At 41.9% G+C, this 24,537-nt stretch overlaps 4 protein-coding genes across 6 annotated transcripts; all 4 read right to left on the bottom strand.

The window, feature by feature from the left end:
- Positions 1-31: 31 nt before the first annotated feature.
- Positions 32-6,287, bottom strand: LOC124053446. Its single transcript, XM_046378608.1, has 4 exons — positions 5,785-6,287; positions 5,135-5,368; positions 2,809-4,291; positions 32-1,385 (listed from the first exon to the last, which is right to left on the bottom strand). The coding sequence occupies exons 1-3, from the start codon at positions 6,257-6,259 to the stop codon at positions 4,125-4,127; spliced, it is 876 nt and encodes a 291-aa protein (XP_046234564.1). The 5' UTR covers positions 6,260-6,287; the 3' UTR covers positions 32-1,385; positions 2,809-4,124.
- A 191-nt stretch (positions 6,288-6,478) lies between these two features.
- On the bottom strand, positions 6,479-9,010 carry LOC124073656. Of its 3 annotated transcripts, none has more exons than XM_046416048.1 (3): positions 8,521-9,010; positions 7,780-8,104; positions 6,910-7,041 (listed from the first exon to the last, which is right to left on the bottom strand). In XM_046416048.1, exons 1-2 carry the CDS (start codon positions 8,993-8,995, stop codon positions 7,869-7,871), a joined length of 711 nt encoding a protein of 236 aa, XP_046272004.1. In that variant the 5' UTR covers positions 8,996-9,010; the 3' UTR covers positions 6,910-7,041; positions 7,780-7,868. The 3 variants fall into 3 exon arrangements, with proteins under 3 accessions (XP_046272014.1, XP_046272004.1, XP_046271996.1); XM_046416040.1 differs by lacking the exon at positions 6,910-7,041 and adding an exon at positions 7,048-7,575; XM_046416058.1 differs by lacking the exon at positions 7,780-8,104 and having other exon boundaries at positions 6,479-7,041.
- A 199-nt stretch (positions 9,011-9,209) lies between these two features.
- Positions 9,210-15,198, bottom strand: LOC124053441 (aminoacyl tRNA synthase complex-interacting multifunctional protein 1-like; the record flags this gene model as incomplete). Its single annotated transcript, XM_046378593.1, has 4 exons — positions 9,210-9,778; positions 10,249-10,417; positions 11,597-11,799; positions 14,739-15,198. Coding segments are annotated over 4 exons (999 nt in total), but the record flags the coding sequence as incomplete, so codon positions are not given.
- Positions 15,199-18,770: 3,572 nt separating this feature from the next.
- Positions 18,771-24,048, bottom strand: LOC124073650 (aminoacyl tRNA synthase complex-interacting multifunctional protein 1-like). Its single transcript, XM_046416027.1, has 4 exons — positions 23,599-24,048; positions 20,957-21,156; positions 19,882-20,050; positions 18,771-19,405 (listed from the first exon to the last, which is right to left on the bottom strand). The coding sequence occupies exons 1-4, from the start codon at positions 23,969-23,971 to the stop codon at positions 19,239-19,241; spliced, it is 909 nt and encodes a 302-aa protein (XP_046271983.1). The 5' UTR covers positions 23,972-24,048; the 3' UTR covers positions 18,771-19,238.
- Positions 24,049-24,537: the final 489 nt, after the last annotated feature.

Below are 24,537 nucleotides of genomic sequence, written 5' to 3'. Positions count from 1 at the left end.
TGGACATCTCATTTGAAAATGCTCGGTCAAATATGATTTAATTATTTATTGGCACACTTAACACAAAACATGTCTCAACAAATTACAATGATAGATACAATGATTACAATGATACAATGACAGTTGGCTTCACACATTCAGGGCTCTAGCAGTAATAGTCCCATCCATTTTCTGCACACGGTGTCAGATGGCTGACACATCCGATGCTCGGATGATCATGAAACTTTCCCAGCTGCATCATCAGCACAAAACGTGACTGACTGCATAAGAAAATATCACAGGTACAAGCCTGTTGACAAATAAAACACAAGTAGAGAAGTTAACTCCGACTCCCATGGTGCATTTCTGTAAGATCACTGACCTTAAAGCTCTGTCACTTTCACTAACAGTGAAAACAAACAAGTTATTTTTTTAAATACTGACCAAACCGCAGCCTCAGTAAATTCACTTTCAGCTTGCAGGTCAAGTTTGGTTAAATCTGTAAACCTTCTACCATTGTTCTTTACAGCTGCAACAACATAACTACATGCTGCAGCTGTTACTACACATATGGATTACACAGGTCTTGTAGTATTTAGAAACACCAACCGCCAAACTGGCTGAAAAATAACAAGATACCTTGAAAACAAAGTTGAACTAACTAAAACTGATTGATTAAATGTAGAAAGAGAAAGAAAGAAAACTGAAGTGCAAAATCACTGTAAGAAAACCTACTTCAGGAGCCAGCAGCTGCTCCTCCGTCACACTCCTATTGCCTGTCTGAGTCAAAATGCACATTCCTAAAGAAAACTGTGACACCACAAAACAGGAGTTTACAGCTAATTCTGGTGTTTTGGGCATCTCAGTGCATCAATCCAGCCTGGAATGAAACAACAGAAGTTATCTCGTCTCTTCATCTCTTCCAATGTATCGAAAATATTTAGTATCAAAAACTTTCTTATTATTTGAGTGCATTGTTTTATTTTCTAGTTCTATTGGAAAAGGTATGAGTACAATGTGGGTATCTTATTGGCACCAGTATGGTGTTCTTGAATTCTTCTTCGTCACTATCAATTCTTGTAACCTGTAACAAGTGAACATCCACTGAGGACCATCTGGATCTATGGGACTGTCCGCTCCGCCTGTACACACTCCTCCGGTCTCCGACTTAGCTTAGGCGCTCGCTTCCAGTTCATGACCGGTCATGGAATCAGCAGCCTTTTCCTCATCATCTTCTGCTGCTGCTTTCTCCTCTACATCATCTTTCTCTTCCTCCTTGTCATCAACCTCCCCACATTTGTCCTGTTGGTCTTTGACTCCAGATGCTAAATTCTTCAAGTAGGTGACGTCATCATAATCGTCACCTTCATCGGCACCAGCCTGACGGCTTAATTTCAAAGTCGGAGCTGCAGGGAACAAAATGTGACGTTAGTAACTTATGTGTGTTCATTTTAATCACAGTAAACATGAAGTATTAGTGATGAAGTTAGTATATTCCAGCACACAAACATAAGAGGTGGAAGAAGCAGACTCTCGGTGAGTTCAGATCAGGAATATAACAACGCATCACAAGGGGCTTGGAGAAAATTTGTTGTCATGCATTCAGATCCAGATTTGTGTTGTAGTTTCTGCACTCCAGAGGAACTACTTTGTAGTTGGAAAAACTACTTTGCTACTGTACCCTGAAGAAGAAGTAAAACGAAACAAAACAACAACCCCCCTCCCCCTTGTAGCAGTAACATCTTCCCCTCATCTGGGGAGACTTTCCACAACATTTAGGGTTGTTTCTGTAGGAATTGTTGCCCATTCATGCAGTAGAGCATTTGTGAGGTCAGGAACCGATGTGGAACAAAACAGTCTGGCTCGCAATCTCCGTTTCAGTTCATCCCAAAGATGCTCAGTGGGGCTGACGTCATTTCTCTGTGTGGTGGGCCAGTCAAATTCTTCCACACAAAACTCATCCAGCCATGTCTTTATGGGCCTTTGTGCACTGGGGCTCAGTCATGCTGGAATAGAAAAGGGCCTTCACCAAACTGCTGACAAAAACCTGGAAGCATAGCACTGTACAAAACATCTTAGTCTACTTTTAGCATTAAGATTTCCCTTCACTAGAAGTAAGGGGCCGAGCCCAACCCCTGAAAAGCAGCCCCACAGCACAGTCACTCCTCCACCAAACTTTACAGCTGGCACAGTGCAGCCAGGCAGGTAACACTTTCCTATCATCCCCCTAACCCAGACTGGGCCATCAGACTGCCAAACAAAGAAGCTTGATTCGTCAGTCAACAGCACACGTTTCCACTGCTTCAGGGTCCAGTGGCTGTGTGATTTACACCACTCCATCAGACGCTTTTCATTGTACTTGGGGATGTGAGGCTTACATGGAGCTGCTCGGCCATGGAAACTCATTCCATGAAGCTCCCACCACACAATTTTTGTACTGATATTAATGCCAGTGGAAGTCTGGAACTCTTCAGCTATGGAATCAGCAGTGCTTTGGCCATGCACCTCAACACTCTGTGACTTTATGTTATCTTTTGCTTCATGGCTGAGTTGCTGCTGTTCCTAAGCGCTTCCACTTTCCAACAACGCCACTTGCAGTTGACTGTGGGATATTTCACAGGGGTGACATTTCACAGACCGAATTATTGCAAAGGTGGCATCCTATCACAGTGGACTACCAAGCTTGAATTCACTGAGCTCTTCATAACGACCCGTTGTTTTCATAAATGTTAGCAAATCCATACAGTATGGGATGTTGCCAAAAGTATGTGGACACTAGTATGACACTTGTGCTGTATGTGACCGTTGAACCAAACCTCCTCAACTCACCAACAGATTTGTTGTACGTGGATACTCGGCCACGGAAGCCCATCTCATGAAGCTCTCGGCGGACGGTTTTGGAGCTCACTTTGGCCCCGGAGGCAGTCTGAAGCTCGGTGGTGAGAGCTTCAACCGACGGCAAACAACTTTCCAGGGCTATTTTCTCCAGCACTTGACGGTCCTGCTCCTTCAGCTTGTGCGGTCGGCCACACCGTGGCAAAGCCGTCGTGATTCCTCCACGTTTCCACTTCAAAATTACGTTGCTGACTGTGGACTGCGGCAGGTTCAACAGCGCGGAAATCTCACGGATGGACTTTTTACACATGTGGCATCCGACCACAGTGCCCCGCTGAAAGTCACTGAGCTCCTTACCACGACCCATTGTGCAGCAAATATTTGTGGACGGTGTTAATTTCTCACCTACTCCTGCAGTTTTCCTTTCTTCGTCTACGGTTTCTGGCAGTTTAAATGGTTCAGGGCTCATTGCTGCCCCCTGCAGGGTACAAACACACTACAGCTGCCTGTTTGTAAGCACACCTACTTAGCTGCTCATACTAAACAGTGAAAATACGCTACTATAAGAAACAATCCTGGATTAGTAACTTTACTTAAAAGTATGTAAGTGTTATCAGCTACGTTTGCTTAAAGCATCTATCTGCCAGTCTCTGTCAACATCAAGTCAAAGTTAATGCTTCTCTATTGCTGATGGATCAGCTGTGTGTGTTCTGTTTTAACACTGTAGTCACTGAAAGTTGAGTGAATTTTTTGAGCATAATTTTCTATAAGATCATCATCCATTAGTGACATTACTGTCTTATGAGAATGGCATATCTCAAAAGTCAACTTTTCACGAGAAACAGTAGTTTTCAGGTCTATGATAATGCATTTTCAAGCTAATCCAAGAGGGGTTTTAAAATAGCTTATTCAGCTTATGAAGGAAGAGAATTTATTAAACTCATATAGGAACACTCAATTCTTCTGTTTATCAGAAACAGTCAAATTCACCAAATTTGGAGTCACGTTTACATAAATGGTACGAAAAACTGTAATCTGCAAAACAGAAAGTAAATAATGCTGTCAGACAATGCAGAGCAGTAATAAGTACAATATTCAAAAGTCCTACCTTCATAAACCTGAATACTCTAACTTCTTACTTTAGCAATGTGTATTATGTAGAAATGAGTGTCAAGCTGCCAAGAACATACAGTCACACACACAAAACACTAATATGCTGCTTCCATTCTTCTCAGGAGGCTTTCACTCCACTTTGGATGCTGTCTGGCTGCAGGGACTTGCACTGAGCCACTTCAAGCAGCTCTGTTAGTTTATTTGATCTGAGTGTCGCTCAGGGTTTGGGCTTTGCAAACTCCTTTGCTGATGACTTCAAAGGCGGCTCCCTTGTAAGTTGCAACACAGTGGCCGTCTGTGCGCAGGTCTGGCTGAATCTGCTCCCACACCTTCTTCTTGGGGTTCAGCTCTTTGTCCGGTTCACCTGTAGTCAAGAAATTGGATTGAAAGATTAGTGATTTCTCTGTTCACTTCTCATCCACGTCAAATGTGGGATTAAAAGGTCCAGAAATGACATTGCAAACATCCATGCATAACTGAGTCAGGACAGCAAAACCATGGTCAGTGGTATGCTGCCTCCAATCTCACAGGACAACAAGATAACAGGAACTGGCAGCAGGGATTTGCTCCTATTCAGAAAATGTTGGTACTAAAGCTGAGCTCGCAGTCAGCGTTCAAAATCAACCCAAAGATGTGCTTTTGCCACAAAGCTGGAGGCACACTGCTATGTATGATACATCTGTTGCTGATTGATTAAATGTAGAAAGAGAAAGAAAGAAAACTGAAGTGCAAAATCACATTAAGGAAACCTACTTCAGGAGCCAGCAGCTGCTCCTCCGTCACACTCCTATTGCCTGTCTGAGTCAAAATGTACACGGTGCACATTCCTAAAGAAAACTGTGACACCACAAAACAGGAGTTTACAGCTAATTTTGGTGTTGTGGGCATCTCAGTGCATCAATCCAGCCTGGAATGAAACAACAGAAGTTATCTCGTCTCTTCATCTCTTCCAATGTATCGAAAATATTTAGTATCAAAAACTTTCTTATTATTTGAGTGCATTGTTTTATTTTCTAGTTCTATTGGAAAAGGTATGAGTACAATGTGGGTATCTTATTGGCACCAGTATGGTGTTCTTGAATTCTTCTTCTGTTTGTCACTATCAATTCTTGTAACCTGTAACAAGTGAACATCCACTGAGGACCATCTGGATCTGTGGGACTGTCCGCTCCGCCTGTACACACTCCTCCGGTCTCCGACTTAGCTTAGGCGCTCCCTTCCAGTTCATGACCAGTCATGGAATCAGCAGCCTTTTCCTCTTCATCTTCTGCTGCTGCTGCTTTCTCCTCTACATCAACTCTCTCTTCCTCCTTGTCATCAACCTCCCCACATTTGTCCTGTTGGTCTTTGACTCCAGATGCTAAATTCTTCAAGTAGGTGACGTCATCATAACCGTCACCTTCATCGGCACCAGCCTGACGGCTTAATTTCAAAGTCGGAGCTGCAGGGAACAAAATGTGATGTTAGTAACTTATGTGTGTTCATTTTAATCACAGTAAACATTAAGTATTAGTGATGAAGTTAGTATATTCCAGCACACAAACATAAGAGGTGGAAGAAGCAGACTCTCAGTGAGTTCAGATCAGGAATATGACAACACATCACAAGGGGCTTGGAGAAAATTTGTTGTCATGCATTCAGATCCAGATTTGTATTGTACTTTCTGCAACCCAGAGAAACTACTTTGTAGTTGGAAAAACTACTTTGCTACTGTACCGTACTGTACTGTTCATAACGACCCGTTGTTTTCATAAATGTTAGCAAATCCATACAGTATGGGATGTTGCCAGAAGTATGTGGACACTAGTATGACACTCGTGCTGTATGTGACCGTTGAACCAAACCTCCTCAACTCACCAACAGATTTGTTGTACGTGGATACTCGGCCACGGAAGCCCATCTCATGAAGCTCTCGGCGGACGGTTTTGGAGCTCACTTTGGCCCCGGAGGCAGTCTGAAGCTCGGTGGTGAGAGCTTCAACCGACGGCAAACAACTTTCCAGGGCTATTTTCTCCAGCACTTGACGGTCCTGCTCCTTCAGCTTGTGCGGTCGGCCGCTCCGTGGCAAAGCCGTCGTGATTCCTCCACGTTTCCACTTCAAAATCACAGTGCTCACAGTGGACCGCGGCAGGTTCAACAGCGCGGAAATCTCACGGGTGGACTTTTTACACATGTGGCATCCGACCACAGTGCCCCGCTGAAAGTCACTGAGCTCCTTACCACGACCCATTGTGCAGCAAATATTTGTGGACGGTGTTAATTTCTCACCTACTCCTGCAGTTTTCCTTTCTTCGTCTACGGTTTCTGGCAGTTTAAATGGTTCAGGGCTCATTGCTGCCCCCTGCAGGATGAAAACACACTACAGCTGCCTGTTTGTAAGCACACCTACTTAGCTGCTCATACTTAAGTACTCATACTAAACAGTGAAAATACTCTACTACAATAAACAATCCTGGATTAGTAACTTTGCTTAAAAGTATGTAAGTGGCATTACTGTCTTATGAGAATGGCATATCTCAAAAGTCAACTTTTCATGAGAAACAGCTTTAGCTTATGAAGGAAGATAATTTATTAAACTCATATAGGAACACTCAATTCTTCTGTTTATCAACAGTCAAATCCAAATTCACCAAATTTGGAGTCATGTTTACATAAATGGTATGAAAAATTGTAATTTGCAAAACAGAAAGTAAATAATGCTGTCAGACAATGCAGAGCAGTAATAAGTACAATATTCAAAAGTCCTACCTTCATAAACCAGAATACTCTAATTTACTTTAGCAATGTGTATTATGTAGAAATGAGTGTCAAGCTGCCAAGAACATACAGTCACACACACAAAACACTAATATGCTGCTTCCATTCTTCTCAGGAGGCTTTCACTCCACTTTGGATGCTGTCTGGCTGCAGGGACTTGCACTGAGCCACTTCAAGCAGCTCTGTTAGTTTATTTGATCTGAGTGTCGCTCAGGGTTTGGGCTTTGCAAACTCCTTTGCTGATGACTTCAAAGGCGGCTCCCTTGTAAGTTGCAACACAATGACCATCTGTGCGCAGGTCTGGCTGAATCTGCTCCCACACCTTCTTCTTGGGGTTCAGCTCTTTGTCCGGTTCACCTGTAGTCAAGAAATTGGATTGAAAGATTAGTGATTTCTCTGTTCACTTCTCATCCACGTCAAATGTGGGATTAAAAGGTCCAAAACTGACATTGCAAACATCCATGCATAACTGAGTCAGGACAGCAAAACCATGGTCAGTGGTATGCTGCCTCCAATCTCACAGGACAACAAGATAACAGGAACTGGCAGCAGGGATTTGCTCCTATTCAGAAAATGTTGGTACTAAACCCGAGCTCGCAGTCAGCGTTCAAAATCAACCCAAAGATGTGCTTTTGCCACAAAGCTGGAGGCACACTGCTATGTATGATACTGCTGTTGTTGATTGATTAAATGTAGAAAGAGAAAGAAAGAAAACTGAAGTGCAAAATCACCGTAAGAAAACCTACTTCAGGAGCCAGCAGCTGCTCCTCCGTCACACTCCTATTGCCTGTCTGAGTCAGAATGCACATTCCTAAAGAAAACTGTGACACCACAAAACAGGAGTTTACAGCTAATTCTGGTGTTTTGGGCATCTCAGTGCATCAATCCAGCCTGGAATGAAACAACAGAAGTTATCTCGTCTCTTCATCTCTTCCAATGTATCGAAAGTATTTAGTATCAAAACCTTTCTTATTATTTGAGTGCATTGTTTTATTTTCTAGTTCTATTGGAAAAGGTATGAGTACAATGTGGGTATCTTATTGGCACCAGTATGGTGTTCTTGAATTCTTCTTCGTCACTATCAATTCTTGTAACCTGTAACAAGTGAACATCCACTGAGGACCATCTGGATCTATGGGACTGTCCGCTCCGCCTGTACACACTCCTCCGGTCTCCGACTTAGCTTAGGCGCTCCCTTCCAGTTCATGACCGGTCATGGAATCAGCAGCCTTTTCCTCTTCATCTTCTGCTGCTGCTGCTTTCTCCTCTACATCCTCTTTCTCTTCCTCCTTGTCATCAACCTCCCCACATCTGTCCTGTTGGTCTTTGACTCCAGATGCTAAATTCTTCAAGTAGGTGACGTCATCATAACCGTCACCTTCATCGGCACCAGCCTGACGGCTTAATTTCAAAGTCGGAGCTGCAGGGAACAAAATGTGATGTTAGTAACTTATGTGTGTTCATTTTAATCACAGTAAACATTAAGTATTAGTGATGAAGTTAGTATATTCCAGCACACAAACATAAGAGGTGGAAGAAGCAGACTCTCGGTGAGTTCAGATCAGGAATGTAAGAACACATCACAAGGGGCTTGGAGAAAATTTGTTGTCATGCATTCAGATCCAGATTTGTATTGTACTTTCTGCACTCCAGAGAAACTACTTTGTAGTTGGAAAAACTACTTTGCTACTGTACCGTACTGTACTGTTCATAACGACCCGTTGTTTTCATAAATGTTAGCAAATCCATACAGTATGGGATGTTGCCAGAAGTATGTGGACACTAGTATGACACTTGTGCTGTATGTGACCGTTGAACCAAACCTCCTCGACTCACCAACAGATTTGTTGTACGTGGATACTCGGCCACGGAAGCCCATCTCATGAAGCTCTCGGCGGACGGTTTTGGAGCTCACTTTGGCCCCGGAGGCAGTCTGAAGCTCGGTGGTGAGAGCTTCAACCGACGGCAAACAACTTTCCAGGGCTATTTTCTCCAGCACTTGACGGTCCTGCTCCTTGAGCTTGTGCGGTCGGCCACACCGTGGCAAAGCCGTCGTGATTCCTCCACGTTTCCACCTCAAAATTACGTTGCTGACTGTGGACTGCGGCAGGTTCAACAGCGCGGAAATCTCACGGGTGGACTTTTTACACATGTGGCATCCGACCACAGTGCCCCGCTGAAAGTCACTGAGCTCCTTACCACGACCCATTGTGCAGCAAATATTTGTGGACGGTGTTAATTTCTCACCTACTCCTGCAGTTTTCCTTTCTTCGTCTACGGTTTCTGGCAGTTTAAATGGTTCAGGGCTCATTGTTGCCCCCTGCAGGATGAAAACACACTACAGCTGCCTGTTTAGTAAGCACACCTACTTAGCTGCTCATACTTAAGTACTCATACTAAACAGTGAAAATACTCTACTACAATAAACAATCCTGTATTAGTAACTTTGCTTAAAAGTATGTAAGGGGCATTACTGTCTTATGAGAATGGCATATCTCAAAAGTCAACTTTTCATGAGAAACAGCTTTAGCTTATGAAGGAAGATAATTTATTAAACTCATATAGGAACACTCAATTCTTCTGTTTATCAACAGTCAAATCCAAATTCATCAAATTTGGAGTCATGTTTACATAAATGGTATGAAAAATTGTAATCTGCAAAACAGAAAGTAAATAATGCTGTCAGACAATGCAGAGCAGTAATAAGTACAATATTCAAAAGTCCTACCTTCATAAACCAGGATACTCTAATTTACTTTAGCAATGTGTATTATGTAGAAATGAGTGTCAAGCTGCCAAGAACATACAGTCACACACACAAAACACTAATATGCTGCTTCCATTCTTCTCAGGAGGCTTTCACTCCACTTTGGATGCTGTCTGGCTGCAGGGACTTGCACTGAGCCACTTCAAGCAGCTCTGTTAGTTTATTTGATCTGAGTGTCGCTCAGGGTTTGGGCTTTGCAAACTCCTTTGCTGATGACTTCAAAGGCGGCTCCCTTGTAAGTTGCAACACAGTGGCCGTCTGTGCGCAGGTCTGGCTGAATCTGCTCCCACACCTTCTTCTTGGGGTTCAGCTCTTTGTCCGGTTCACCTGTAGTCAAGAAATTGGATTGAAAGATTGGTGATTTCTCTGTTCACTTCTCATCCATGTCAAATGTGGGATTAAAAGGTCCAGAAATGACATTGCAAACATCCATACATAACTGAGTCAGGACAGTAAAACCATGGTCAGTGGTATGCTGCCTCCAATCTCACAGGACAACAAGATAACAGAAGCTGGCAGCAGGGATTAGCTCCTATCCAGAAAATGTTGGTACTAAAGCCGATCTCGCAGTCAGTGCTTTTGCCACAAAGCTGGAGGCACACTGCTATGTATGATACGGCTCTTGCTGATTTGTGACGGTAACAAAAGAAAGTCATTAATTACCTAAAGATGGAGACATTTTGTGGAGAGTCTTTCAATAGGCTCTGCTCAGTGACATCGTTAAAATATTCCTACTGTCTAGCTGGTTGGGAATGATTGCTACATTTAAATTTCATACAGTAATCAGGTAATAGTACCTGGGAAGCCCTGGAAAGTGACTCTGTCCCCTGGTACTGCGCCGCTTGGAGGGTCAAGGATTTCCACCTTGTCTGGTGAGCTGGCACACATGATCGCAGCCTGGGACACCACTCCTCTCGTCTTGGCTGGCTTCCTGTTGCAAAGCAGGACTGCCATGCGGTTCTGCATCTGCATGAAGGATAGAAGACTCAATGTATTTTGTATGGTGTATAAATGATATGAAACAGTACATGCACAACACATTATTTTTCATGTTTCACAGTATAACAGTCAAAGAGCATTAATCAAACCCAGAATGCATTTCTTCAAATGTTTTACCCTTGACTGCTTGATCGAATCTGAGGATCTTCTGTAAATAAGATTAGATTCCATTCTGTAAATTAGATTCCAATTTTAGGTTTACTCTGTAAATCAGTGAAGTACAAGTATATTATTCTGGTCCAAACCAAAAAACTAGAATATTTTTATGTACCTTGCTTTAAAGGCCTTCCGCAGACTGCTTCTGCAAAGTCGGTAAAACCCGACTGTCTAAAACTTAGACAAGAAATCTCAACAACAAGTATACAACGTTAAATTCATTGCATTCTATAGCAACTAAGAGGCTGCTAAATCATGTAAAAGATCAAAAAGTACATAAACATATGTTTAATATTCAAGCTGCAGTCAGAAACTACTTGATTCTACAACATACCACAACTGCAACACCATCGACACTTTAAACACATTAATGTCTAATAACTGTCTTTGTGCATATGGAAAACTTACCCCTTCCAGATATTTTTATGTGTTTCAGCTTTTGGCAAAGTCAGACATATGTATATATATATATATGTATGTGTGTGAGTGTGTATCTATATATATATATATATATATATATATATATATATAGATACACATACAGATATACATACATGCATATGTTTTTTATTATTATTTACATGACACACTATGTGTCAACAGGAAATTTTTGCAATTTAGCCAATTCCATATTTTATGAAGTTCTGTGACCTAATTAAGGACCAAAATGATCAATTGATTGTTTTTTGAGTGAGTATGAGTGAGAAAATTATTCTTCAGCTATTTTGATCAATTCATCTTCACCCTTCACCAGCTAGTTTTATATCATTATAAAAAAGATGATCATTGGAAACGTGACCTTAGGTTCTGGAAAATGGACTTGGGACTTTTTTTTATTTATTTTTTTTAATTTAAACAATTAGTCAAGAAAATAACCAGTAGATTTATTTTTAATTTAAAGTAGTCATTAGTTGAGGCCTTAGTAAATCACATAGTATTGAAAACAATTCCTTAACCATACAAATCATTACATAAAGAGTAATAATGTACCTGGTCCACAGGTATGTGCTGAGCTAGCTCGCTGACCACTGTCCTGGGAGAAGCCTCCCCAACATCAACCTGCTGCACATAAAGACTGTCAGTGTCTGGAAGCTGTGCAGCTGAGATTATACGTCCAACACGCAGGTCCAGACGAGAAACGTCCACCTTGGCTTCATCTTCATTTGTCTGCTTCATCTCCATTTTCCCCCCTGCTGTCACCAAAAAATGACAAGCGCTGCCTTAAAATCTTAAACCACACGAAGTCTGGTGTAATGATATGCTGATGTGATGTGTATTTTCAGCACAGGAAGACTTACAGTAGATATTTTTCTAGCATTCAGGAAAGTTTGAATGAAGAGCAGCATCCAAATTTTATGCCATTATTTTAAGCCTGCATAAAATGATACAAAATATCTGCTCAAAACCTATGGAGATACTTTTTCCAACCAGAAATAATTATTATTACGACATTAACATGTATTGGAAACAATACTGGACAGCCATTTAAAATTGGTATCATACTGTATAAATACATTATAGGGACAAAAGTATTGGGACACATAACCATTACATCAACAGGGAATTGAATGACATTACATTCTAAATACATAGACATCAATATGGGGTTCGTCCTGCCTTCGCAGCAATAGCAACTTCCACTCTTCTGGGAAGGCCTAACACAAGATTTTAGAGTGTTTCTGGGCTAAGTTTTGCTCAATCATGCAGCAGAGCATTTGTGAGGTCAAGCACTGATGTGGAACGAAAAGGTCTGGCTTGCAGTCTCCATTCCAGTTCATGCCCAAGGTGTTGGATGGGGTTCAGCTCTGTGCAAGCCAGACAAATTTTTCCACATTAAACTCATCCAACCATGTCTTTATGGGCCTTGCTTTGTGCACTGGGGCACAGTTGTGCTGGAATAGAAAAGGGCCTTATCCAAACTGCTGCCACAAAACTGGAAGTATCGCATTGCCCAAAATGTCTTGGTCTGCTGAAGCATCATGATTTCTCTTCACTGGAAGTCAGGGGCCGAGCCCAATCCCTGGAAAACAGGCTCATAAAGAGGTGTGTCTGGATACTTTTGTCTGTATAGTGTATCTGTTGTTATAGGAGAAGAAAAGGCAAACCAGTAAAATCTCAGACCTTTCTTTTACTCCTTGCTTTCCATTATATTATGTACCTCAGAAAACAGCACCGTCTCACTGCAGAACCACTGGCATTAATATGCTGACCACATTCTCCTTGAAGGCTTTCCACAGGATTTTAGAAACTTGGCTGTAGGTGTTTGCTCCCGTTCTGCCACAGCAGCATTGGAGAGGGCAGGCACTAATGTTGGTTGATGGGACTTGGCTCAGTCTACATTCCAGTTCATCCCAAATGGACAAAGCTGAGGTCAGGGCCCTGTGCAGTGCAGTCAAGCTTATCCACAAAGGACTGAGAAAACATTATTTAATGGAACTTGCATCGTCTGCTGGGGCCTTGTCATGCTGAAACAGAAAGAGCCTTTCCCAAACTGTTGACACAAAACTGGAAACACATTATTATCTCAAATATACATTATATAGACTAAAGTATTGGGACAACCCTTTATTACTGAATTCAGGTGTGGTATGGGGCTGTTTCTCAGGGGTTGGTCTCAGCCTCTTACTTACAGTGAAGGGAAATCTTAATGCTTCAGCAAACCAAGACATTTTGGACAATGTTATGCTTCCAACTTTTTGGGAAGGCGCTTTTCTATTCCAGCATGACTGTGCCCCAGTGCACAAAGCAAAGCTCCATAAAGACATGGTTGGATGACTTTGATGTGGAAGAACTTGACAGGCCCGCACAGAGTCCTGACCTCCACCCCATCCAACACCTTTGGGATGAACTGGGATGGAAACTGTGAGTCAGGCCCCTTCCTCCCTTCAACCACAGTGCCTGACCCCACAAACGCTCCACTGCATGAATAAGCAAAACCTCCCACAGAAACACTCCAAAATCCTGCTGAAAGCTTTCCCAGAAGAGGGGAAGCTGCCACACCGACAGAGGCAGGACCAACTCCATTTCAATGTCTACGTATTTAGAATGCAATGTCTTTCAAGTCCTGGTTGATGCCTTTATGAGGGGCCCCAATACTTTTGTCTAGATGGTACAGATCCAATTACGGATAGTAAGTTGCATGGTTTCATTTGCTCCCATTTGCTGAACTAAATGAGGCTTGAATTTTCTGCTGATTTAACAAGTTGCTCATCAACTCATCATCTCGCATGTTTCTGATCAAAATGTTGTTTTGGAACGCTTGGATGTAAACCAGGAGAAAGTGCAGCCTTGCAGCCAGGTCATATATACACAGTGTGTAGAGAAGAAAATGTTAAAAGAAGCCAGCCACTACAAGTCTGTTTCACCTTGGAATTATGTGTTTGAACTTTTCATCTGGCTGTAGGGGCAGAGATGATGAGGGTCAAGGCTCAGTCCGGGTCCAAGATGAGAAATGTGGAAGCCAAATTTGAACACAACAACAGCTATGAATTTCTATAAATGACAAGCAAGGCCAAAGACCAACCAGGTGCCAAAAGTTTACTGAATCGCAGGGGGTTGAGATAATTTAATCAAATACAGACTTGTTTGGGAATTTGTAGCACTAAAGCACAATAAAAACAAAGACAGGCTCTGCACTGTTCGTTATGATTTGTGGCCCTGTGTCAATATCCAATTTAAAGCTGCAGCAGACTAAAAAAAAAATGCATACCCAAGGTGACACCTTCAGATTGTTTGTTTTGTCTATCAGCAAGTTCAAAACGAACAAAAGAACAAAAAAGATCATCAGACAGAAAGAAGAACATTCTCACATTTGAAGCAAAGTGTCTGACATTTTTACTTGCAATAATAAGCTAATCTTTACAACAGGATCTTTATTTTTCTTGTCAGACAGCTTAAACCAGCCATACAAATTCACTATCAAATGTTTTTTCTGGATGTATGTTTGGATTTTGAGAACTCTGGTTTGACTTTTGAATTATGGATGATGGAGGAGTAACTTGCTGCGGCCCGGGGAAAGGCGGGTCCACCTTTCTACGGACGGAGACAGTCGTATTTGGGATACTCTGCCATCACATCTAGGTGTGATGTTGCCAAAAGTATGTGGCAGTTGAATCAAACCTCCTCGACTCACCAACAGATTTGTTGTACGTGGATACTCGGCCACGGAAGCCCATCTCATGAAGCTCTCGGCGGACGGTTTTGGAGCTCACTTTGGCCCCGGAGGCAGTCTGAAGCTCGGTGGTGAGAGCTTCAACCGACGGCAAACAACTTTCCAGGGCTATTTTCTCCAGCACTTGACGGTCCTGCTCCTTCAGCTTGTGCGGTCGGCCGCTCCGTGGCAAAGCCGTCGTGATTCCTCCACGTTTCCACTTCAAAATCACATCGCTAACAGTGGACCGCGGCAGGTTCAACAGCGCGGAAATCTCACGGACAGACTTGTCACACATGTGGCATCCGACCACAGTGCCCCGCTGAAAGTCACTGAGCTCCTCACCACGACCCATTGTGCAGCAAATATTTGTGGATAGTATTGATGATTTCTCGCCTGCTCCTGCTCGTTTCCATTTTCTTCTTCTACATTTTTTGGCAGTTTAAATGGTGCGAGGTCCATTACTGCCCCCCGCAGGATAGGAAAAATACTACAGCTGCCAGTTTATGAGGTACAATCACTGTATCTCACAACCACTTTACTGAAAGTAAAAGTACTAATACTTTAAGTAAAGTGTACAAGTAGCTGATAACAGTTAGTTACATACTTTCACTTAAGCGAAGTTGCTTAAAATGTTAAAGTAAAAGTACTCAATGTACAGTAAAATGCACTGTAGCTGGTACATTACTGGTGCATTCGCGCCTGCATTAGCTGTGTGTATTGTATTTCAGTGCTGCAGTTGTTGAAGGTTGAAGAAATTTTAACTTGTATGTTTACTGTTGGGTAATCTGCACGTATGCATAGTTTAAACTATTTCTATTTAACTATTACTATTTAAGATCCCCATTTGTGTCCTGTGAGAATGGCATATCTCAAAAGTCAGCTTTTCACGAGCGTAGAGTAAGAGCGCAACGTACTTAGAAAAGTATTCATCCCCTTGAATGTTTTCCCCTTTAATCACTTTTTTAAATTGAATCATTGTCAATATAATTTGGCTTTTTTTTGGACAAAAATGTACAAAAAAACTCTTCAATATTAAAGTGAAAACAGACTTCTGTTAATTGTGTCAATTCTGTCAATTAATTGTGCATATCAAAGTCAACTTTATTGTATATATATATATACTGTATACTGTCTGTATCTGTGCATATCTTTTTTTATTTTTTTTCATTCTATAATTCTATTTCTGTTCTTTATTTTTACATTCTTTATTTTATTTTTGTATTTGTATTTTATTTCATTTTTGGGGAATTGGGGAATTTTTGCCCATTCATGCAGCAGAGCACTTGTGAGGTCAGGCACTGATGTGGAACGAAAAGTTCTGGCTTGAAGTCTCCGTTCCAGTTTGTCCCAAAGGCGTTTGATGGGGTTGAGGTCAGGGCTCTGTGCAGGCCAGTCAAGTTCTTCCACACCAGACTCATCCAACCATGTCTTTATGGACCTTGCTTTGTGCTCTGGGGCACAGTCGTGCTGGAAAAGAAAAAGGCCTTCCTCAAACTGTTGCCACAAAATTGGAAGCATAGCATTGTCCAAAATGTCTTGGTATGCTGAAGCATTAGGATTTCCCTTCACTGGAAGTAAGAGGCTGAGCTCAACCACCTGAAAAACAGCCCCATACCAAACCTGAATTCAATAATGAAGGTTTGTCTATACTTTAGTCTATATAGTGCATATTTGAGATAATAATGTGTTTCCAATTTTGTGTCAAGAATTTGTTGTAGGTTCCTCCTGTTTCAACATAACAAGCCCCTGGTCCATAAAACAAATTTCATGAAATAAATAAACAAATATGTTTTCTCAGTTCCTTGTGGATAAGCTTGACTGCACTGCACAGGGCCCTGACCTCAGCTTTGTCCATTTGGGATGAACTGGAATGTAGACTGAGCCAAGTCCCATCAACCAACATTAGTGCCTGCCCTCTCCAATGCTGTTGTGGCAGAACGGGAGCAAACACCTACAGCCAAGTTTCTAAAATCCTGTGGAAAGCCTTCAAGGAGAATGTGGTCAGCATATTAATGCCAGTGGTTCTGCAGTGAGACGGTGCTGTTTTCTGAGGTACATAATATAATGGAAAGCAAGGAGTAAAAGAAAGGTCTGAGATTTTACTGGTTTGCCTTTTCTTCTCCTATAACAACACATACACTATACAGACAAAAGTATCCAGACACACCTCTTTATGGGGCTGTTTTTCAGGGGTTGGGCTTGGCCTCTGACTTCCAGTGAAGGGAAATCTTAATGCTGCAGCAGACCAAGACATTTTGGATCATGCTATGCTTCCAAATTCTTGTCAGTAGTTTGGGGAAGGCCCTTTGCTATTTCAGCACAATGCACAAATTGCACAGCCCAGTGCACAAAGGTCCATAAAGACATGGTTGAATGAGTTTGATGTGGAGGAACTTGACAGAGCCCTGACCTCAACCCCATCAAACACCTTTGAGATGAATTGGAACAGAGGTTGCAAGTGAGTCAGCTTGTTCAAATGGTTGTTTTGTCCATCAGCAGTCCTGACATTTTTACTTGAAGCATTAAGCTAATCTTGACATAAAGTTATGTACTTTCTTCTTTATTTTACTTTTCAGACAGTTTAATCCAGCTGCACAAAATTACCATCAAATGTTCTCTCTGGATGAATGCTGGGATTTTGAGAACTCTGGTTTGTCTTTTGAATTACAGCTGAATTACGCTTCTAAACCCAAATGCAGCCAAAAAAATGCAGCTGAAAACCTTTTACAAGGGTGGAAGGAGAGGGGGAGTCAATATGCACAAAATTTCTTGGAGTGGGATGTTGAAGGAGTAATTGACTGCAGCCAAAGAAAGGCGGGGTCGGGCAGTGCGGCACTGCCGTCCTGAGCCAGTAGTATTTGGAACATATTGCCAACTGAAACCGTGTTATTGTGGTTAATGTTGTGCAATGATAATCGAAGTTAACCTACCATAATGTAATCTTGCCAGTTGTAAATCCTCAACTGACAATTAGCTTACATACATACAAGACTGTCTCATCTGTAAGAAAAACAAACAGTTTTTCATTCTGCCCATAAAGCATAGCAGCATTCTGCTAATGTATGCTGAGTGGTTAGCATACTGTAACGTTACGTTACAGTATGCTAACTTCAATTGTCATTACTTGAACATAACCTCAAAAATAGGGTTTTGGTTATGTGTGTTATAATACAAAACAACCCACAAACTTAGTGCATATGCTGCAAATACTTAAATAATAATAGAAAAAGGTATTTCACTACAACAAGCCATGAAAATCTAATCTAATCAAGCTATATCTATTGTGTCTACCGTTTATACAGAATACATAATGAAAATTGGCAGAAAATAAACTCTTTACACCATAAAAGTAGCATTTTGCAGCTACAGCTCCATAAACCTCCATTTATTTTGGACTACCTCACAAGCACACCCTATATAACCAATGCTCCTGCTCTTTTCCATTTTCTTCAGTTTTGGGCAGTTTAAATGCTGTGGGGTTCATTACCGCCCCCCCCACAGGATAAAAGACACATTGCAGCTTCCAGTTTATTAGCTACACCTACTGTATCACACATCCACTTACTAAAGTACAGTGAAAATAATTCACTATAAGTAAAAGTCCCACATTAGTAATTTAAGTAAAAGTATTTACGAGTTATGAGCTACATTTAGTATCTATAGCAAAAGTATTTAATGTGCAGAAAATGATCTCTGTGTTTTCCTGTCTCAAGTCAAACTTACATCTATAGCAGGAGCATTACTGCTGCAGTCGTTGAAAGTCAAAGGAATTTTACCTATTTTATAACCTACTGCTCAGTAATTATGCTTACACATAGATTAAGATTATCATCTATTTGTAGCAATAGTGTCTGGTGAGAATAGCACATCTCAAAAGTCAATTTTTCATGAGCTCAGAGAAACAGGCCTGTTTACAGGTATATGATAATGCATTTTCTAGCTAATCCAAGAGGAGCTGTATAATAACAAATTTAGCTTAAGAAGCAGGAGAATTTATCCAGCCCACACAGGAACACTTAATCCTTCACTTTATCAGAAACAGTCAAATTCAAAATCATCAAATTTGGAGTCACATGTATTTGTAGAAATGGGATGAAAAATTGTCAGTGTGAATTAACAAGTAAATAAAGCTGTCAATGCAGACAATAAAGACAATGCAGATGAGTAATATGTACAATATTTGCATCCCAGATATACGAGTAGTGGAGTATAAGTATAAGCTGCACGAAACAGAAGTGGTACTTAGGTACAGCACTTGACACTGACTTCAACAATGCTACTCTCATCAACCAGAATACTCTAACTTACTTTAGCAATGTGTATTATGTAGAAATGAGTGTCAAGCTGCCAAGAACATACAGTCACACACAAAAAACACTAATATGCTGCTTCCATTCTTCTCAGGAGGCTTTCACTCCACTTTGGATGCTGTCTGGCTGCAGGGACTTGCACTGAGCCACTTCAAGCAGCTCTGTTAGTTTATTTGATCTGAGTGTCGCTCAGGGTTTGGGCTTTGCAAACTCCTTTGCTGATGACTTCAAAGGCGGCTCCCTTGTAAGTTGCAACACAGTGGCCGTCTGTGCGCAGGTCTGGCTGAATCTGCTCCCACACCTTCTTCTTGGGGCTCAGCTCTTTGTCCGGTTCACCTGTAATCAAGAAATCAGCTTGATGCATTAGAAGAACTTTGTTTATTCTCCACTCATCCACATCAAATGCGGGATTTACAGGTCCAGGACTGACATTGTAAAAGGTCAAGGAGTATTTATTCATTACGACCATGTATGTGCAGTACACAAATTTTCCCCAGGACACTACATGATGCTAAATAAATAAAAAAAAAGACTATACTACTCTACACTGAGTCAGGACGGCAAAACCATGGTCAGTGGTATGCTGCCTCCAATCTCACAAGAAGTCTTTCAACAAGATAACACAAACTGGCAGCAGGGATTTGCTCCTATCCAGGAAAAAAAAAAGAGACCAGTGAGGTTTAGCACTAAAGCCAAGCTCGCAGTTGTTTCAATAGGCTCTGCTCAGTGACATCGTTAAAATATTCCTACTGTCTAGCTGGTTGGGAATGATTGCTACATTTAAATTTCATACAGTAATCAGGTAATAGTACCTGGGAAGCCCTGGAAAGTGACTCTGTCCCCTGGTACTGCGCCGCTTGGAGGGTCAAGGATTTCCACCTTGTCTGGTGAGCTGGCACACATGATCGCAGCCTGGGACACCACTCCTCTCGTCTTGGCTGGCTTCCTGTTGCAAAGCAGGACTGCCATGCGGTTCTGCATCTGCATGAAGGATAGAAGACTCAATGTATTTTGTATGGTGTATAAATGATATGAAACAGTACATGCACAACACATTATTTTTCATGTTTCACAGTATAACAGTCCGTTAAAGAGCATTAATCAAACCCAGAATGCATTTCCTCAAATATTTCACCCTTGACTGCTTGATCAAATCTGAGAATATTCTTTAAATAAGAAAGTAAATAAGAGAGTCAAATTAGATTATGATTTTTTAGATTTACTAGCTCTGTAAATCAGTACTATAAAATAAAGACAAAAGTATTGGGATGGAGCAGTTTTTCGGGGGTTGGGCTTGGCCCCTCACTTCCAGTGAAGGGAAATCTTAATGTTTCAGCAGACCAAGACATTTTGGACAATGCTATGCTTCCAACTTTGTGGCAACAGTTTGAGGAAGGCCCTTTTCTATTCCAGCATGACTGTGCCCCAGTGCACAAAGCAAAGTCCATAAAGACATGGTTGGATGAGTTTGGTGTGGAAGAACTTGACTGGCCCACACAGAGTCCTGACCTCAATCCCATCCAACACCTTTGGGATGAACAGAAACAGAGATAGCATACCAGGCCTTTCAATTCCACATCAGTTCCTGACCTCATAAATGCTGTACTGCATGAATGGGCAAAAAATTCCCCAGAAAAATTTTGTGGAAAGCCTTTCCAGAGGAGTGGAAGCTGTTATAGCTGCAAAGCTGTCTGTGTATTTAGAATGTGATGCCATTAAAATCACTGTTGGTGTTATGATCAGGTGGCCCAATACTTTTGTCCATACAGTGTAAGTACAAGCCTGTTACATTCTTCTGGACCAAACTTAAAGTTAGTGCCTTATTAAATCACTGATTAAAACAATTCCTTAACCACACAAATCATTACATAAAGAGTTATAATGTACCTGGTCCACAGGTATGTGCTTAGCTAGCTCGCTGACCACTGTCCTGGGAGAAGCCTCCCCAACATCAACCTGCTGCTCATAAAGGTGGTCAGTGTCTGGAAGCTGTGCAGCTGAGATTATACGTCCAACACGCAGGTCCAGACGAGAAACGTCCACCTTGGCTTCATCTTCATTTGTCTGCTTCCTCCCCGCTTTCCCTCCTGCCAGCACAGACAAAACAACAAGTGCATCTATAATCATCATGGAAGGAAACTCCAGAAGGATTTAGTCTTAAAATCTTTAAACAGCCAGGTCTTTCATAATAATGTGCTAATGTGGTGTGTATTTTCAGAACAGGAAGTCTCACTCTAGACATATGTCTAATATTCAGGAAAGTCTGGAAAAATTAATGGCATAAAATCCAGATTTTATGCCATTATTTTAAACCTGCTTAAAATGATACAAAATATTTGCTCAAAACAACTGAAAATACTTTCGTCAACTGTTGGTTATTATTGTTACTAATACATTAACATATCTTAGTGGAAACAATACTGCATAGCTGTTTGAAATTTGCATCATACTGTACAATTATATTTGAGACAACAATGTGTTTCCAATTTTGTGTCAACAGTTTGTTGTAGGCTCCTCTTGTGTCAGCATGACGAGCCCCTGGTCCATAAAACAAATTCCATGAAATAAATAAATAAATATGTTTTCTCAGTTCCTTGTGGATAAGCTTGACTGCACTGCACAGGGCCCTGACCTCAGCTTTGTCCATTTGGGATGAACTGGAATGTAGACTGAGCCAAGTCCCATCAACCAACATTAGTGCCTGCCCTCTCCAATGCTGCTGTGGCAGAACGGGAGCAAACACCTACAGCCAAGTTTCTAAAATCCTGTGGAAAGCCTTCAAGGAGAATGTGGTCAGCATATTAATGCCAGTGGTTCTGCAGTGAGACGGTGCTGTTTTCTGAGGTTCATAATATAATGGAAAGCAAGGAGTAAAAGAAAGGTCTGAGATTTTACTGGTTTGCCTTTTCTTCTCCTATAACAACACATACACTATACAGACAAAAGTATCCAGACACACCTCTTTATGAGGCTGTTTTTCAGTGGTTGGGCTCGGCCCCTGACTTCCAATGAAGAGAAATCTTAACGCTGCAGCAGACCAAGACATTTTGGACAATGTTATGCTTCCAACTGTTTGGGGAAGGCGCTTTTCTATTCCAGCATGACTGTGCCCCAGTGCACAAAGCAAAGCTCCATAAAGACATGGTTGGATGACTTTGATGTGGAAGAACTTGACAGGCCCACACAGAGTCCTGACCTCCACCCCATCCAACACCTTTGGGATGAACTGGGATGGAAACTGTGAGCCAGGCCCCTTCCTCCCTTCAACCACAGTGCCTGACCCCACAAACGCTCCACTGCATGAATAAGCAAAACCCACCACAGAAACACTCTAAAATCCTGCTGAAAGCTTTCCCAGAAGAGGGGAAGCTGCCACAGCCACAGAGTCAGGACCAGCTCCATTTCAATGTCTATGTATTTAGAATGCAATGTCTTTCAAGTCCTGGTTGATGCCTTTATGAGGGGCCCCAATACTTTTGTCTAGATGGTACAGATCCAATTACGGATAGTAAGTTGCATGGTTTCATTTGCCCCCATTTGCTGAACTAAATGAGGCTTGAATTTTCTGCTGATTTAACAAGTTGCTCATCAACTCATCATCTTGTATGTTTCTGATCAAAATGTTGTTTTGGAACGCTTGGATGTAAACCAGGAGAAAGTGCAGCCTTGCAGCCAGGTCATATATACACAGTGTGTAGAGAAGAAAATGTCAAAAGAAGCCAGCCACTACAAGTCTGTTTCACCTTGGAATAATGTGTTTGAACTTTTCATCTGGGTGTAGGGGCAGAGATGATGAGGGTCAGGGCTCAGTCCGGGTCCAAGATGAGAAGCCAAATTTGAACACAACAACAGCTAAGAATTTCTACAAATGACAAGCAAAATCAAAGACCAACCGAGTGCTAAAAGTTGAAATGCAGAGCCCAAGGTGACACGTTCAGAATAGCAGTCCAAAAGCAAAGACAAAGAAAGAAGAACACGCATAAAGACAAACGTATTCCTCTTTTTTATTGAAGTCAAGAGTGATATGGGGCTGTTTTACAGGGGTTGGGCTCTGCTGTTACTTCCCAAGACATTTCAGACGATGCTATGCTTCCAATCCCGCAGCAACAGCGAAGGCATGCCCTGGTGGACTCTTCCAATTCGGAAGTTCATCCCAAAGGTGTTTGATGGGGCTGAGTTCAGGGCTCTGTCAAGGTCGTCCACATCAAACTCATCCAACTATGTCTTTATGAACTTTGCTTTGTGCACTGGGGCACAGTCATGCTGGAATAGAAAAGGGCCTTCCCCAAACTGTTGGCACAAAGTTGGAAGCATAGCATTGTCCAAAATGTCTTGGTATGCTGAAGCATGAAGGTTTCCCTTCACTGGAAGTCAGGGGCCAAACCCAACCCCCGAAAAGCAGCCCCATACCACACCTGAATTCAACAAGAAAGAGGGGTGTCCCAGTAGTTTTGTCCATAGAGCGTATGTGGACACTAGTATGACACTTGTGCTGTATGTGACCGTTGAACCAAACCTCCTCAACTCACCAACAGATTTGTTGTACGTGGATACTCGGCCACGGAAGCCCATCTCATGAAGCTCTCGGCGGACGGTTTTGGAGCTCACTTTGGCCCCGGAGGCAGTCTGAAGCTCGGTGGTGAGAGCTTCAACCGACGGCAAACAACTTTCCAGGGCTATTTTCTCCAGCACTTGACGGTCCTGCTCCTTGAGCTTGTGCGGTCGGCCGCTCCGTGGCAAAGCCGTCGTTATTCCTCCACGTTTCCACTTCAAAATCACAGTGCTCACAGTGGACCGCGGCAGGTTCAACAGCGCGGAAATCTCACGGACAGACTTGTCACACATGTGGCATCCGACCACAGTGCCCCGCTGAAAGTCACTGAGCTCCTCACCACGACCCATTGTGCAGCAAATATTCCGAGATTGCCTTGATTTCTCACCTCGTCCTGCTCTTTTCCATTTTCTTCTACGGTTTTTGGCAGTTTAAATGGTTCAGAGCTCTTTACTGCCCCCTGCAGGATAAGAAAAACAACACACTACAGCTGCCAGTTTGTAACTACTGTATCACACTATACTTAGGCACTAATACTTCACAATGAAAACATTCCTCTATTAGCCAAAGAATTGGTGCATTACTGGTGCATTAAATAACATTTGTGTCCTGTGAGAATGGCGTATCTCAACTTTTCATGAGCTCAGAGAAACAGCCCTGTTTTCAGGTTTATGATAATACATTTTCTAGCAAATCCAAGAGTTTTGAAACAGCTTATTTGGCTGAAGAACAAGGAGAATTTATCCAACCTATTTAGGAACACTTAATCCATCAGTTTATCAGAAACAGTCAAATTTAAAATCTAATCAAAATTTATTCATGCAGAATTTAGATGTTATCACAAAATTGTTTCATCAGTATTTCATTTCTTTGGTCTGGATCGGGAGGAAAAAAAATTTAATTCTTATTATCATCC

The sequence above is a fragment of the Scatophagus argus genome, chromosome 2, assembly GCF_020382885.2.
Source record: "Scatophagus argus isolate fScaArg1 chromosome 2, fScaArg1.pri, whole genome shotgun sequence".
NCBI lineage: Eukaryota > Metazoa > Chordata > Actinopteri > Scatophagidae > Scatophagus > Scatophagus argus.
This window is presented reverse-complemented; position numbering and strand designations above follow the sequence as displayed.

Bases quoted from the DNA above. Each gene is read 5' to 3' on its own strand.
- LOC124053446 (XM_046378608.1), bottom strand. From the start codon at position 6,259: ATGAGCCCTGAACCATTTAAACTGCCAGAAACCGTAGACGAAGAAAGG. The intron at 5,369-5,784 runs GTGAGTTGAGGA...TGTTCCCTGCAG, and splicing joins CACGTACAACAAATCTGTTG to CTCCGACTTTGAAATTAAGC. The intron at 4,292-5,134 runs AAGCTAAGTCGG...TCTTGACTACAG, and splicing joins TGAACTGGAAGGGAGCGCCT to GTGAACCGGACAAAGAGCTG.
- LOC124073650 (XM_046416027.1), bottom strand. From the start codon at position 23,971: ATGGGTCGTGGTGAGGAGCTCAGTGACTTTCAGCGGGGCACTGTGGTC. The intron at 21,157-23,598 runs GTGAGTTGAGGA...CTGTGCTGGCAG, and splicing joins CACGTACAACAAATCTGTTG to GAGGGAAAGCGGGGAGGAAG. The intron at 19,406-19,881 runs GTACTATTACCT...TCTTGATTACAG, and splicing joins CACTTTCCAGGGCTTCCCAG to GTGAACCGGACAAAGAGCTG.
- LOC124073656 (XM_046416048.1), bottom strand. From the start codon at position 8,995: ATGAGCCCTGAACCATTTAAACTGCCAGAAACCGTAGACGAAGAAAGG. The intron at 8,105-8,520 runs GTGAGTCGAGGA...TGTTCCCTGCAG, and splicing joins CACGTACAACAAATCTGTTG to CTCCGACTTTGAAATTAAGC.